General features: G+C 35.3%; 2 protein-coding genes across 4 annotated transcripts; one reads left to right on the top strand and one right to left on the bottom strand.

Moving 5' to 3' along the window:
- The first annotated feature begins 5,129 nt into the window (after nucleotides 1-5,129).
- On the top strand, nucleotides 5,130-14,166 carry LOC104109634 (pentatricopeptide repeat-containing protein At4g20090). Of its 3 annotated transcripts, XM_009618987.4 has the most exons (6): nucleotides 5,130-7,525; nucleotides 9,304-9,517; nucleotides 9,699-9,850; nucleotides 10,123-10,154; nucleotides 11,644-11,793; nucleotides 12,066-14,166. In XM_009618987.4, the coding sequence occupies exon 1, from the start codon at nucleotides 5,364-5,366 to the stop codon at nucleotides 7,515-7,517; it is 2,154 nt and encodes a 717-aa protein (XP_009617282.1). In that variant the 5' UTR covers nucleotides 5,130-5,363; the 3' UTR covers nucleotides 7,518-7,525; nucleotides 9,304-9,517; nucleotides 9,699-9,850; nucleotides 10,123-10,154; nucleotides 11,644-11,793; nucleotides 12,066-14,166. The 3 variants fall into 3 exon arrangements, with proteins under 3 accessions (XP_009617282.1, XP_070052117.1, XP_018630924.1); XM_070196016.1 differs by having other exon boundaries at nucleotides 10,123-11,793; XM_018775408.3 differs by lacking the exons at nucleotides 9,304-9,517; nucleotides 9,699-9,850; nucleotides 10,123-10,154.
- Nucleotides 11,955-13,525, bottom strand: LOC104109633 (cationic amino acid transporter 5). The gene has a single exon (XM_009618986.4). The coding sequence runs from the start codon at nucleotides 13,523-13,525 to the stop codon at nucleotides 12,119-12,121; it is 1,407 nt and encodes a 468-aa protein (XP_009617281.2). The 3' UTR covers nucleotides 11,955-12,118.
- Nucleotides 14,167-15,637: the final 1,471 nt, after the last annotated feature.

Genomic DNA, 15,637 nt, shown 5'->3' with positions numbered 1-15,637 from the left:
CAAATGTTTTTCAATTTCTGGTAATATAAGTTTGATTGAAGGCTCCAGAAGAGCTATTGTATTTCTGTCTAAGGGAACAAAACTTATTATAGACAATGCATTATTCTCCTCCAAGTCCCGAAGAAACTTGTTGAGTTTTGTAGATATCCGCCGAAATGGGTATCATGTTGAGACAATAGATGAAATGAACGTGGAATATCTTTGTATTACAAATAATATTTCTGGCCAGAAATGCATTGTAGAAAAGTTACTAACTTTATCTTCTGGCTTATACTATTCAAAGATTAGTACAGTTGAAGCACACTCTATCGTAAACCAGAAGTTTACTGATTCAAATACTTTTGTACTTTGGCATGGCCGTTTGGGCCATCCTGGATCAATAATGATAAGACGAATTACTGAAAATTTGAGTGGGCATCCATTAAAGAATCTGAAGATTCTTACAAATGATGAATTTTCTTGTGATACTTGTTATCAAGGCAAAATGATCACTAGACCATCACCAATGAAGGTTGGCATTGAGTCCCCTACCTTTTTAGAACGTATACATGGGGATATATGTGAACCTATTCACCCACCAAGTGGGGTGTTTAGATATTTTATGGTCCTAATAGATGTATCTTCAAGATGATCTCATGTTTGCCTACTATCATCTTGCAACCTGGCGTTTGCAAAGTTATTAGCCCAAATAATTCGATTAAGGGCACAATTCTCAAATTATCCTATAAAGGCTATTCGCCTTGATAATGCTAGATAATTCTCATCTCAAGCTTTTGATAATTACTATCTATCAGTTGGAATAAAAGTTGAACATCCTGTAACTTATGTTCATACTCAAAATGGCCTTGCAAAATCATTTATTAAACGACTGCAATTGATAGCAAGACCACTACCTATGAAAATAAAATTGCCCACAACTGTTTGGGGCCATGCTATCTTGCATGCAACATCACTTATCCGTCTCAGACCAACACATTATAATAAATATTTTCCGTCACAATTAGTTTTTGGTCATGAACCAAATATTGCCCATCTACAAATTTTTGGATGTGCTGTATATGTGCAAGTAGCACCATCACAGCGCAGTAAGATGGGCCCCCAAAGAAGGTTAGGAATATATATTGGGTTTGAATCACCCTCTATTATTCGCTATCTTAAACCATTGACGGGAGATTTATTTACTGCTCGATTTGCAGATTGTCGATTTGATAAAATAAATTTCCCACAATTAGGGGAGAGAAAAAGGAAATCAAAAGAGAAATTGTGTGAAAAGTTTCATCATTATCTCATTTTGATCCATGTACCCCTATATGTAATCAGGAGGTCCAGAAGATCATCCATTTACAAAATATAGCAAATCAAATGCCAGACGCGTTTACTAATTTGAAAAGGATAACTAAGTCACATATCCCTACAGAGAATGTGCCTATACGAATTGATGTCCCAACATGACCATCTACTAGCATAAGAACTAGTAAACCTAAAGCACGCCTGAAGCGTGGTAGGCCTTTGGGTTCTAAGGATCGAAATCCTAGAAAAAGAAAATCGACAAATGATCAAAATGATATTATGAAGGGATCTCCTGAAGAGACCCAAGATCTGATTAGTTCTGAGATTCCTGAAGAAATCAATGAACCCGAGACTCAAGTGAGTGAGGAACTTTTAATAAGTTCTACTGGTGATGTGATTAATTTAAATCGATCTGAAATAGTGGTGGATAATATTTTTGCATATAATGTTGCACTTAACATTATGCAAGATAGTGAGGATTGTGAACCCCGATCTATCGAAGAATGTCAACAAAGATCTGATTGGCCAAAATGGCAATGGGCAATTCAATCAGAATTGAACGCACTTGCTAAAAGAGAGATCTTTGGACCAGTAGTCCAAACACATGCTGGTGTAAAACCAGTTGGTCATAAATGAGTTTTTGTGCGAAAAAAGGAATGACCAAAATAAAGTTGAAAGATACAAGGCTTGCCTTGTCGCACAAGGATTCTCACAACGACCTGGAGTCGATTATGAAGAAATATATTCACCAGTTATGGATGCCCTAACATTTCGATATCTCATCAGTTTAGCCTTACGTGAAAGACTTGAAATACATATGATGGATGTGGTTACAACTTATCTGTACGGGTCACTTGGTAATGAGATTTACATGAAAATCCCTGAAGGATTTAAAATGCTTGAAGCATATTCGAAATCTCGGGAAATGTATTCAATCAGATTACAAAGATCTTTGTATGGTTTAAAGCAATCTGGGCGCATGTGGTATAATCGCCTTAGTGAATATTTACTGAAAGAGGGTTACATAAATGATGTTCTTTGTCCATGTATTTTTATAAAGAAAATGACATCAAAATTTGTTATACTTACTGTTTATGTTGATGACATAAATCTTGTTGGAACTCCAGAAGAGCTCCAAAAGGCAATTGAATACCTTAAGAAAGAATTTGAGATGAAAGATCTTGGAAAAACAAAACTTTATCTTGGATTGCAAATTGAACATTTAGCAAACGGGATCTTTATGCATCAATCTGCCTAGACAGAAAGGGTCTTAAAATGCTTTTACATAGACAAAGCGCACCCATTGAGTACACTAATTATTGTTCGATCACTTGAAGTGAATAAGGACCCGTTCCGACCTCCAGAAGAGGATGAAGAACTCCTTGGTCCTGAAACACCCTATCTCAGTGCAATTGGTGCGCTTATGTATCTTGCTAATGCTACAATGCCTAACATAGCATTTTCTGTTAATTTACTAGAAAGATATAGCTCTTCTCCTACTCGGAGACATTGGAATGGGATTAAGTATATTTTGCGATATTTAAAAGAAACTCTTGATATGGGTTTATTTTATGCTAACAAAGGTAGTACAGATCTTATTGGTTATGCATATGCAAGTTATTTATCTGATCCCCATAAAGCTCGATCTCAAACCGGGTACGTGTTTACATGTGGAGGTACTGTCATATCATGGCGCTCCACAAAGCAGTCAATTGTTGCTACTTTTTCAAATCATGCTGAGATAATAGCTATTCATGAAGCAAATAGGGAATGCGTATGGTTGAGATTAGTGATTCATTTTATTCAAGAAAAATATGGTTTGGAGTGTGATAAAAGATCCACAATTTTATACGAAGACAATGCTGCATGCATAGCCCAATTGAAGGGAGGATTTATAAAAGGAGATAGAACGAAGCACATTTCACCAAAATTATTCTACACACACGATCTTCAGAAAAATGGTGACATTGATGTGCAGCAAATCCGTTCAAGTGACAATCCGGCAGATTTATTCACTAAATCTTTGCCAACTTCAACTTTTGAGAAGATGGTATACAAGATTGAAATGCGGAGACTCAAATATTTGAAACAAGGTTTTCATCAGGGGGAGTAAAATACGCGATATACTCTTTTTTCCTTACTAAGGTTTTTTCCCACAGGGTTTTCCTTATAAGGTTTTTAAGCTATCATTGATATGAAAATAATTATATTGTGGATGTTCATTTATTACTCCGCTATAGATAATCTTCCTGAAGAAGATTATCCATTTAGTACTCTGTTGAAATTTATCTACAAGCAGCTGATGCAGGCAGGTTGCAAGCAGCTCAATGAAATGATTTGCAACAGCTTCTTATTAAACAGGCAGGTTGCAAGTAGCTCATGCAGACAGCTTACAAGCAGCTCATGCAGACAGCTTACAAGCAGCTAAAGAAAAGTCTTGCAGCTGCTTCGTGAAAAGCCTCGCATCTGCTTCCTTTCTTCTATAAATAGAGGAGTTTTCAGTTCATTATGTGCATAAATTTGAAGTTTGAATAATATATCAGTTTCTCTCTATACTTGTCTTTACTTTACAGTTTTTATTTCATAACAATCATCAATTTCCAAGGTTGAAGAGGACAAAAAAATAAACAAAACAAATTAGGAAGGGTGTCATCTTATTTGAATGTGATCATTCAATTATATGTTCAAATGACGCAACATTAATCCTAAAGAATATTCTCCTACAAACTATATTTCTGTTTTTTTTCTATATATGCATAGAATTATTTTTTTCCTTTTTTGTTAACTTTATAAATAAGATTTATTTATTTATTTTATAGGTAAGTCTATAATATAGAGTAAAAAGAGAAAAAATCATAATATTAGAAAAGATAAAAATTAAAATTTAGAGGATAAAATAGGTATTTGACCACAAAAAGTTTGAAAAATCTGGTTAAGTGACCTCCTGAGTGCTATAAAAATAGTTAAGCGATTTTTCTGTTACAAACAAAGAACATGACTTTGCTAGGCCATTTTGAATAATTGAGAGACCATTTGAATAATTGACTCCATCTTTTTTGTCATTAAAATTAATACAGGAAAATGACATTGTGCATCCGCTCTCAAAATAATAGCAATATATATATATATATATATATATATATATATATATATATATATATATTATTTATGTATATATATGTATTTCTATATATTCTATACCAAAAATATACAAATTTTATACACTTTTATGGCTACCAAATATAAATAATTTCGGTGCGAGCTAAAAGTATCTTTGCCTAAATAATACTTAGGGGTCGTTTGGTGCACGGACTAAATTATCCCGGGATTATAATCCCAAGACTAATTTATACTATATGGGAAGTAGGATAAAATAATCGCAAGTTTGATGGGATAAGACGGGATAAGATGGAATATTCTGATATAAATTTATACCCTCAACCAAACACGATATAAATTTAATTTCACATCTTATCCTATCTTATTCCTCGTACCAAAGTGTTTTGAAAATGGACTCAGAGAGACTATTAAAAAAATGTTGTATTATAAAGATTCAAAAAATATTTACATGTGACCATACATGTCTTTTCAACAGATACTAAACAATTTAACTTTTTTGTTAATTTCTTACAAGTTTAAACACAGGCTTTTAATTTGAAGCACAGGACAATATTTCGAAGCTCAAAAAATTGAAAAACAAGTTTTTTTTTTACTTTTAGACAAACAAACACGTTTGTTTTTTTTTTTTTTGAAAACGAATTTCTCTCGCTAGAATGATGAAAAGAAAATTAAAAGAGCCAACCGCAAAGGGGTTTTAGGCCGAGTTCACTTCAAAATTCAAACCCCACCCCCACCCCCACCCCGGTTTTCTGCCCTACCCACGCTTGCCCCTCTCGTGTTTTCTTCTTCCTCGTCAGCCTCTCTAGGTGCAGAGACCTTCATTTTCTTGAACCTTAGCCTAAGATTCTTGAATTTAAACCCCAAATGATCATTTCCAGAAGTCTTTTTTCTCTCCACTTCATGAGAATCTGAGTTGACAAAGGCATGCCCTTTTGCATCCTTATAAAAAAGGCATGCCCTTTAACACTTTCACTACCAAACAGTTCATCAGCTCAAACCTAATCCCATGTAAGTCTTTCTCTAACTTCACCATTTACCACTTCTTTTCAGCTCTTTCCAACCCTTCTCATACTGACCATGAAATAGAAGCTGCCCCTTCTGATAGTTCTTTTAAAGTTGCCGCAAATCCCAAGTTGGGTTCTCCTGAAACTGACATAAAAATTCCCCCTTTTGATAAATCATCTAATGTTTCCTCAAAACCCAAGCTGGGTTCTTGTGAAACTGAAATAAATTTGCCCCCTTTTGATAGTTCATTTAAAGTTGCACCTACACCCAAGTTGGGTTCTTGTGAAACTGAGATGGAAGTACCAATTTCAGATAAGTTATTCAAAGAGGCCCCAAAGTTAGGTTCTTTTAAATTGGGTGATTCTACATTCTATTCCCTTGTCGAGAAATATGCTAATTCTGGGGACTTCAGGTCTTTGGAGATGGTTTTTGATAGAATGAAGAGCGAAAAAAGAGTCTTTATTGAGAAAAGTTTTATCTTAGTGTTTAGAGCTTATGGAAAAGCCCGTTTTCCTGAAAAAGCTGTCGAATTGTTTGATAGAATGGTGGATGAGTTTCAATGTAAACGAACCGTGAAGTCGTTTAATTCTGTTCTTAATGTGATAGTTCAGGCAGGTTTATATCGCCGTGCATTAGATTTTTATGCTCGTGTTGTAAATAATAGTAATATTATGCCGAATGGGCTTTCTTTTAATTTAGTTATTAAGACTATGTGTAAGCTTCGGATGGTCGATAGAGCTCTGGAGTTGTTCAGAGAAATGCCTTCTTGGAAATGTGAGCCGGATGTTTATACGTATTGCACTTTGATGGATGGCTTGTGCAAGGATGACCGGATTGATGAGGCGGTTATTCTTTTGGATGAAATGCAGATAGAGGGATGTTTTCCTGTTCCAGTAACATTTAATGTGTTGATTAATGGGCTTTGCAAGAAAGGTGACTTAGCTCGAGCCGCAAAGCTTTTGGATAACATGTTTCTTAAAGGGTGTGTTCCCAATGAAGTGACTTATAACACACTTATACATGGTTTGTGCCTCAAAGGTAAGTTGGAGAAAGCTGTTAGTTTATTGGATAGAATGGTGTCAAATAAGTATGTCCCGACTGATGTAACCTATGGAACTATTATCAATGGATTCGTTAAGCAAGGAAGAGCAGGTGACAGCCTGCAGATCTTGTTGGCAATGCAAGAGAAAGGGCATCTGCCAAATGAATATGTCTACTCAGCGCTAGTTAGTGGGTTGTTTAAAGAGGGAAAACCTGAAGAGGCGCTAAAAATATGGACGGAAATGATAGAAAAGGGAGTGAAGCCTAATACAGTTGTTTATTCTGCTTTTATAGATGGCTTGTGTCAAGAAGGCAGACCTGACGAAGCTAAGGAGATCCTTTCTGAGATGATTAAAATGGATTGCATTCCTAATGCTTACACTTACTGCTCTCTGATGAAAGGGTACTTTAAAACCGGTGACAGCAACAAGGCTATATTTGTATGGAAAGAAATGGCGACCAGTGGTATCACATGTAATGAAATATGCTACAGTGTACTCATCCACGGATTGTGTCAAGACGGGAAGCTCAAAGAGGCTATGATGATGTGGAAGCAAATGTTAGGAAAAGGATTGGTCCCTGATGCCGTGGCTTATAGTTCAATGATTCACGGCCTTTGCAATGCTGGGTCTGTGGATCAGGGATTGAGACTTTTCAATGAGATGCTATGTAGAGGATCTGATTCTCAGCCTGATGTAATAGCATATAACATAATTCTTAATGCTTTATGCAAGGTGGATAGAGTTTCTCTAGCAATTGATCTTTTGAATACTATGTTGGATCAAGGTTGTGATCCCGACGCAGTTACATGTAATATTTTCTTGAAAACTTTAAATGAAAAAGAAAATGTATCCCGAGACGTGGAAGACTTCCTGGATAAGCTGGTGCTGAAACTGTACAGGCGACAGAGAATTGTAGGAGCTTCAAGAATTATAGAAGTGATGCTTCAAAAATTTCTTTATCCCAAGTCCTCTACTTGGGAACTGATTATTCGAGAACTCTGCAAACCAAAGAAGGTTCAAGGAGCTATTAACAAGTGTTGGAGTGATCTTTTCCTATGATATTAGAGGTTAGATTAAAATTTTCTTTTTTGGTTGCAAAAATGCAATATCCTGAAACTTTGTTTCCCATGGGCACATTGCTCCTAGGGGACAAAAGAGGACACAGACGTGCGATTCTTCAGAAGATCCATTCTGTGTATTTCAGAATTTGGGTCATTGTGCCTGATATGTGGCATCTAGAAATTATACAATGAGGATAACTGCTTATTTCCAAACAGACACTTGCATCCATAATTTGACATTCTGTTTGTTTAAATGCATGTCTGTTGAACATGTAAGTAACTGAAAATGACATATTTTATCGATTATTTCGACAAAGCTATTAAATGATACAGAAACCTTGCAATTATGATAATCTAGGTACAGATAAGTTGTTAGGATACTAAAAGAAAGCAAAAATATCATTGAATATTTTGTTCTTCAGTTTCTTACCATATGCTATACTTGAAATCTAAAAGTTGTAATCTACAAATTTGTTACACGTCAGTTTTGATTATTGATGATACTTTTATACATCTGGTCATGCATGATCATTTAGAAATGGTTTTGGTGGGTCTAAAAAGAGTTCATTTTAGGTTATTCTTTTTATAGTTGTTCACATTTCTTACTTACCTCTTACTTACTCTTTGTTTCAATTTGTATCCAGATAGTTGTTTAAATCCTAATTCAGATTCGTAGAAGTTATTTTCAAGTTTAATGTAATGTTAAATTATGAGAGTTTAAAAATGCTAACAAAGTTGTGTATGGCTTATGAAATAAGTTCAAATTTTTGTTTACCTTCATAAAAAGAAGTTCAAATTTTTGTTTGCTTATTTCTTCTTGATATAATATTCCCTGTGGTAAGAGACAGTGGCAATAGCAGGGGTTTTCATTTTCCAGTGTACATGCTGTTGCCAAATCTTTGGAGCTTTTCTGGAAAGATGTCAGCATGAAAAATTTATGTGGTTGTTTCTTGGAACAACTTTATTTTGGACCTAAAATAAGCTGTAGATATTTGCACGTAACTGATAATAATAGCAGAAGAGCCTTACTTAGATATTTAAAAAAATGGATATGAGAGTGTATGCTTTCTACCGATAACAGAAATGTATGTGCTTTCTCTGAAAGCATTCCTTTTATATAGAGATTGGTGCTAATTGTAGATAAGTTCTTATTTGGAAGTAGAAGAGAGACGAACAGTTTTGATGTTAAAACCAGCTTGTTAATAATTTTAAAATTATCAAAGTTCCTCTAGAAATTGTGCTACAAAAGAACAATTAGATAGAAAATCTCTACGTTTTGTATAACCTGGGCTTCATCCCTATACATCATCAAAACATTTATCTTAAGAAAAAAAAAGATAATAGGAACGAAATCACAAAACAAATATAGTCGTTACAGAGTGACTACCACTGAGCTGAAGCTACTAGGTACTAATTTGTGGATCCATAAAACAGTATTACCGGGGCGGCAAGTCTTTCTTCTGCATGTTTTCCTCTGAACTTTTCTCTCAACCGTTCCACTTCAAAGTAAAAATGCTTTCTGTGCTCATGTGAAGTAAATTTATCTTCCTATATGCTGTGCTTCAGTGTGATTTGCATTTACTAGTGGTTTATTTCTTTGTTACTTTGGAAGCCAGATTTGCAATTTTTTCTGATTATTTGAGTCGTTTAAGTTATTAGGGGAATGTACATACTAATATCTGTCGTTCTTTTGATTGGTAAAGGAACTAAATGTATCTGATGGTCGTGCATATGTTAATTTAATTTTCTTGTGGTAGAGCTATTAGAGTTATTATTTTTTGCAGCTAACTTGAGATCACAATGGTGGATGAAAGAGAGATTGTGAGCGCGGTGGTTGCATATGAGAAGCTTGCAACTCAAGTAGAAAATGGTAGTAACAAAATCCACAGGGTCATCACATGATGCTTTCATGCCGTGCAAGAGGTTGAAGCATGAAAAAGCAGTAGAAGATGACAAAATTTTGGTGGTTGCAGCCAGTGAGATTACTGTTTTAGTCTGGTAATATTCATTTGAAAGTTTTCAAAATTCCGATGTTTCTGAGTTTTTGAATTCTTATGCTTGTTTCCATTTTCTAGGTTCATTTATCCATCAAATATACTTTTTTATGGATGTGAAGCTACATGATTTTCATTGGAATGATATGGATCTAACTTATTTATTATGAATGATTATTATGCAGAAATTGTGACTTTTGGAGGGGCGGGGGGCCATATTTTGTCAAGTGGCACTCGGATATGTGGCATGAAAGTTGGTATCCTGAGAAGCATAGCTTGTGTTTTAGAAAGTTTCACGAAAATATGAAAACGATACTGGCACTACTAGTTCCTTGAAGTGAGTTTTCAATCTTTAAACCTATCTTTACTCTTGATTTAGAATGTGCTTCCTATGTGCTGACGTTTATCTCCTTACCTTACATGGTTTCCCTCCTGTAGCATCTATCCCTTTTTCTCTATTTGTGGACTTGACTGTAATTGAAATTCTTGAAATGTTTTTCTCTAAAATGAGCTGTAGTTGACAGTTTTCATTATTCATAATGGTACGATTTTGTCTGGTGCTATTTCTTCAGCAAATGACTTCATCTAACATAAATCTTATGATTGCAGGTGCAATGGGGACTCAAGTCCAAGATTCCTTGGTAGGTGTAAAGAAATTTATGACCTGGCTTTAAAATGCTAACAAAGTTGCTGTATATGGCTTATGAAAATAAGTTCAAATTTTTGTTTGCTTATTTCTTCTTGATATGATATTCCCTGTGGTAAGAGACAGTGGCAATAGCCGGGGTTATCAATTTCCAGTGTACATGCTGGTGCCAAATCTTTAGAGTTTTTCAGGAAAAGAATTCAGCATAAAAAATCAATGCAGTTTCTTTTCTTGGAACAACTTTTTTTTTTTGGACTTAAAATAAGCTGTAATATTTGTACATAACCGATAATGATAGCAGAAGTACGCTGCTTTAAGACATTAAAAAAGGATATTTGAGTGTGTGCGCTTTCTACCGATAAAAAAATGTGTGTGCTTTTCTGAAAGCATTCATTTTATATAGAGGATGGTGCTTATTGTAGACAAGTTCTTATTTGGAATTGCAAGAGAGACGAAGAGTTTTGATGTTAAAACCAGCATTTTATTAATTTTAAAATGCTCAAAGTTCCTCTAGAAATGGTGCTACAAAAGAACAATTAGATAGAAAGTCTCTACGTTCTGTATAACCTAGACTTCATTTATCTTAAGGACAAAAGACAATCAGATAGAAGTCGTCAAACAAAGAATAGTTGTTACAGTGTGACTACTACTGAGCTGAAGCTACTAGGTATTAATTAGTTGAATTTATAATATTGTACTACCGTCCTGCAAGTCTCTCTTCTGCGCGATTTCCTCTGGCATTGCTCTCTCAACCATTCCATCTCAAGCTAAAAGTGCTCTCTGTACTCACGTGAAGTAAATTTCTCTTCATATATACTGCGCTTCTGTGTGATTTGCATTTACTAGTTGTTTATTTCTTTGTTCATGTAATAGTAGCCCCCCCCCCCCCCCCCCCCAAACCTTAGAAGCCAGATTTGCAATTTTTCTGATTTTTTGAGTTGTTTAAGTTAGTAGGTGACTGTACATACTAATATCTGCCGTTCTTTTGATTGGTAAAGGAACTAACGTATCTGCTGGTGCATCTTTCATATGTTGATTTAATTTTCTTGTGGTACAGCTATTAGAATTATTATTTTTCGCAACTAACTTGGGATCACAATGGTGGGTGAAAGAGATATTGTGAGTGGTGGTTGCATATGAGAAGCTTGAAACTCAAGTTGACAATGGTAGTGAGAACTCCACAGGGTCATCACATGATGCTTTCATGATGCGCAAGAGGTTGAAGCATGAAAAAACAGTAGAAGATGACAAAATTTCGGTGGTTGCAGCGAGTGATATTACTGTTTTAGTCTAGTAATATTCATTTGAAAGTTTTCAAAATTCAGATGTTTCTCAGTTTTTGAATTCTTAAGCTTGTTACCATTTTCTAGGTTCATTTATCCATCAAATACACTCTTTTTTTATGGACATGAAGCTACATGATTTTCATTGGGATGATATGGATCCAACTTATTTTGGTGCTTTTATGAATGATCATTATGCAGAAATTGTAACTTTTGGGGGACATATTTTGTCAAGTGGCACTCGGATATGTGGCATGGAAGTTGGTACCGAAGCTTCTGAGAAGCATTGCTCGGGTTTTAGAAAAGTTCAAGAAAATATGAAAATGATACAAACACTACTAGCTCCTTGAAGTAAGTTTTCAATTTTTTAACCTATCTTTAATCTTGATTTAGAATGTTTTTCCTATCTGCTGATGTTTATCTTCTTACTTTACATGTTTTCCCTCCTGTAACGTAGCATCTATACTTTTTCTCTATTATGGACTTGACTGTAGTTGAGATTCTTGAGAATGTACCTCTAACATGAGCTGTAGTTGACAGTTCTCATTATTCATAATGGTAGAATTGTGTGTTGCTATTTCTACAGCAAATGACTTCATCTAACATAAATCTTATGATTTCAGGAATAAGTGCGATGGGGACTCAAGTCCAAATTTCTTGGTAGGTGTAAAAAAACTTATGATCTGGCTTTTTCCACGTCTTCTTCCGAGATCTTTGACGACATTACCTTCTTTGGTTGACGAGCCATGTCATAAGTTGCATGGAGGCCAAAAAGAATATAATACATCAGCATTACAGCCGTACATATGCCAAACCTTATAAATGCCTGAGCTCCTAATGATCCCATGAGAAACAAGTTTATTGCAATTGAGAGGGATGGGAACCATGGAACCAGTGGGACTCCCCAAACTTTTGGTGTTCTTTCCTGTGGCAAAAGAACTGATATTGCCAAAGTTGCCAGGAACCAAAGGGGAACAGTTATTGTGTAGCCAAGCCAACCATTAGGGTTCAGTCCCCAGTAAGCAGAAGTCCCTATGGAAGATAGAATTATGACCTGTAAAAAAAAGGTTAGCTTCAAAAAATTCGTTCGGGGGGTGATACCTCTGACATAATATCTCCTCACAAGCAGAGCAACAGCCATCATCATCGATATAAGAAGGCTGCTTACGGATAACAAACTTGTCAAGACATCCAAACTTGAAAAGAAGGCTATACAGGCACTTGCAAGTCTGATCAATAGAGTTGCATTTATGGGAGTTCCTGTCTTTGGGTGAACAAGTGCAAACCATGGTGGAATCATGTGAACTCGTGCGATGTGAGTGGTGTAGCGTGCGTGCCCAATCGCTCCTACCAAAAGGACAGTGGTCATTCCCTTAAGAGCTCCAAGGGCTACCAGATATTTTGCCCATTTCATTCCCACGCTTTGAAATGCAACAGAGTAAGCGGCATTAGGGTCTATATCAGTATACTTCTGCATCATACTCAGTGAAAGTGCCATCAAGCAATATATCACGGTGATAATTGACATTGACCCTAGCAATCCTAGTGGTATGTCTTTTGATGGATTTTTTGTTTCCTCTGCCATGGTTGCAATGTTGTCAAAACCCCCATATGCAAAATACACAATTGCTGCTGCAACAAAAATACCTTTGGCACCATGTGGCATAAAGGGTGTCAAGTTTGAGCTATTGGCATGAGCAAATCCAGCAACTATGACAAATAAAATCACCATCATATTTACTGCGGATGCTATCCAGTTGAAATATGAAGTTCTTCTAGTGCTGCTTATTGCAATTATTGATGTAATTACTAGAACTGCAACAGCTATTGGATCTAATAAGTTGAACCCGTCTGCGAGGTTTGTATGTATGCGTAAAGAGTTTGGATGAAGGTTCAGGAGTGTTGTAAAGTAAGAAGTCCAGGCTCTTGCTACTGCTGCACCTCCAGCAATGGATCCAAGAATTATGTTTCCTGCTGTGATAAAGGCCGCAAAATCTCCTAGTTCTACTCTGATGTACGCAAATGACCCTCCTGCTACAGGAATTTCTACCGCAAATTCTGTATAGCAGAATACAGAGAGCATCGCTGAAATGCCAGAAGCCACATAGGATAATATTATAGCTGGTCCGGCATGCTTGTGAGCTTCTTGGCCAGTGAGTACAAAGATGCCTGCTCCAATAACCGAGCCAAAGCCAAACCAGGTGAGGTCCTACCAACTAAGGCAACGTTTCATCTCATTCTCACTTTGTTTCCTTATCTCCCCAATCTCATCAGCATCCTCAGAACGGCTTGCAACTCGGTCCTTGAATCTGGAAAATGTTTGTGATAGTGCTGATCGGTATGTGCTCCAATTCTGGAAAGAGTCTTCTGGAAAAAAGTCTTGTTTGGTCCATCTCCAGTAACTTCTTGTTTGAATCTCGTCTTCCATTTCACCAACAGAGTCCAGTACTGTTGTATTCCTTTAGAACTCGTTAAACTGCTATAGAATGTTACTAATTACTAGCTCATATGGGAGGATATCCATCAAACTGCTGTTTATAGGTTCATTTTCTTGATGGATGGAGTCCCATATCTTTAATTATTGTTATTGATAAGGTTGACAATGGAACCTAGTGGCTGCTGTCTAACCAAGAAGTTCTGCTAAATTCGTTATTTTTTGTTTTATGCCATATGGTCCTGTCAATGATAAAGATGGAGCCAATGGAAAATTGGGGATGTGATGTATGTAGGGGGTGTCAATGGATATTTAAAAAATCTGACTAAACCGACTCAACCGTACCGTACTGATTTTTAGGTTTATTTTAATAAAATCGTAGGTTTTTATATAAATCTATAATCGTATCGAATAAATTTACATGTGAAAAATATTTTTTTGTATTAAGTATAAAAATAACAAAGCATTAAATTTTTTCTTGGCCGTTGAAATTATAAAAACAGTTACAAGCCACAAGTAATTAAACTCAAAATCCTAGTTCTCAAAACTATTATGCTATTCCTATTGAAATTAAATTATTTCCAGCATATTCACTAGCAAGATACAAAGTATTCTAGCGATTATGAGTAGCAAACTACAATATATTGAATATGTTTTATTTCGTATGATTTAGTATTATCTTTTTGAATATTTAATCTTCTATAGATTTTATTCTTGAGTCCCAATTTGTTTAATATCTTTCCACTCGTGTGATTTATATTTTTTTTGTATTTGCTTAGTTTTTTTGACGCTGATGTAGAATAATTGACGGATCTATTCTGGCCATCTTTCAGATTTTTTTTAATTTATCACCCCTTAAACAGTAAAAATGTCAAGAATTTTGCTTAGTTCTATAAAACTAATGAAAGTACATATACTTCTACTAGTGACTTTTACATGACATTAAAAAAAATATCAAAAACTAATCTAACCGAGCAACCGACATAATTGGGACGGTTTCGAAAAGTCTAATTTTGATTATACATAATAGAATAACTGAAAAATTGATACGGTATAAATTTTATAAAATAACCGGTCGAACCGAACTATTGACATCCCTAGTGTATAGATAGGTACTAGTTGAGTGAAATAGTTTGTATCTTCCTTGAAAAACATCCACATTCATTTTAAGCTCCCTTGGCCTAACGTGAAATACGTCTTATGTAAAAAGAGAGAAGGCCAATCTATCAATTCATCAGCCTGCAGCTAGAAAGAGTAACAGGCTGGATATTTTGTCCTATATCACTTGCAGTACTCCAGGATTTCGCTAACATTATTGGATTGACATCTACTTCCTCCTTATGAGGTTTTACTACTGTTATAGCCTGTTGGGCCAAGTTTTTTTTGGGGCCAAAAGTGCTCTTTTTTTTTTGCCAAAAGTGTTTTAGGCCAAAAATTGAGGTGTTTGGCCAAGCTTTTATAAGAAGAAAAAAAAAGTATTTTTGATGAGAAACAGAAGCAGAAAAATATAGCTTCTCTTCAAAAAGCACTTTTTTGAGAAGTACTTTTGAGAAAAATATACTAAGAAGCAGTTTTCAAAAGTTTGGCCAAATACTAGTTAGTGCTCAAAAGTGTTTTTCAAATTATTTAGCCAAACACATACCGATTCTCGCCAAAAATACTTTTTTAAAAACACTTTTGAAAAAAACACTTCTCAAAATAAGCAAATTTTAGAAGCTTGGCCAAAAAAACTATTAATCTTCATTATTTACTTCTTGACTC

The sequence above is a fragment of the Nicotiana tomentosiformis genome, chromosome 2 (genome assembly GCF_000390325.3).
Source record: "Nicotiana tomentosiformis chromosome 2, ASM39032v3, whole genome shotgun sequence".
Classification (NCBI taxonomy): Eukaryota; Viridiplantae; Streptophyta; class Magnoliopsida; order Solanales; family Solanaceae; genus Nicotiana; species Nicotiana tomentosiformis.
The sequence above is the reverse complement of the archived record's forward strand: the minus strand, read 5'-3'. Positions and strand labels throughout refer to the sequence as shown.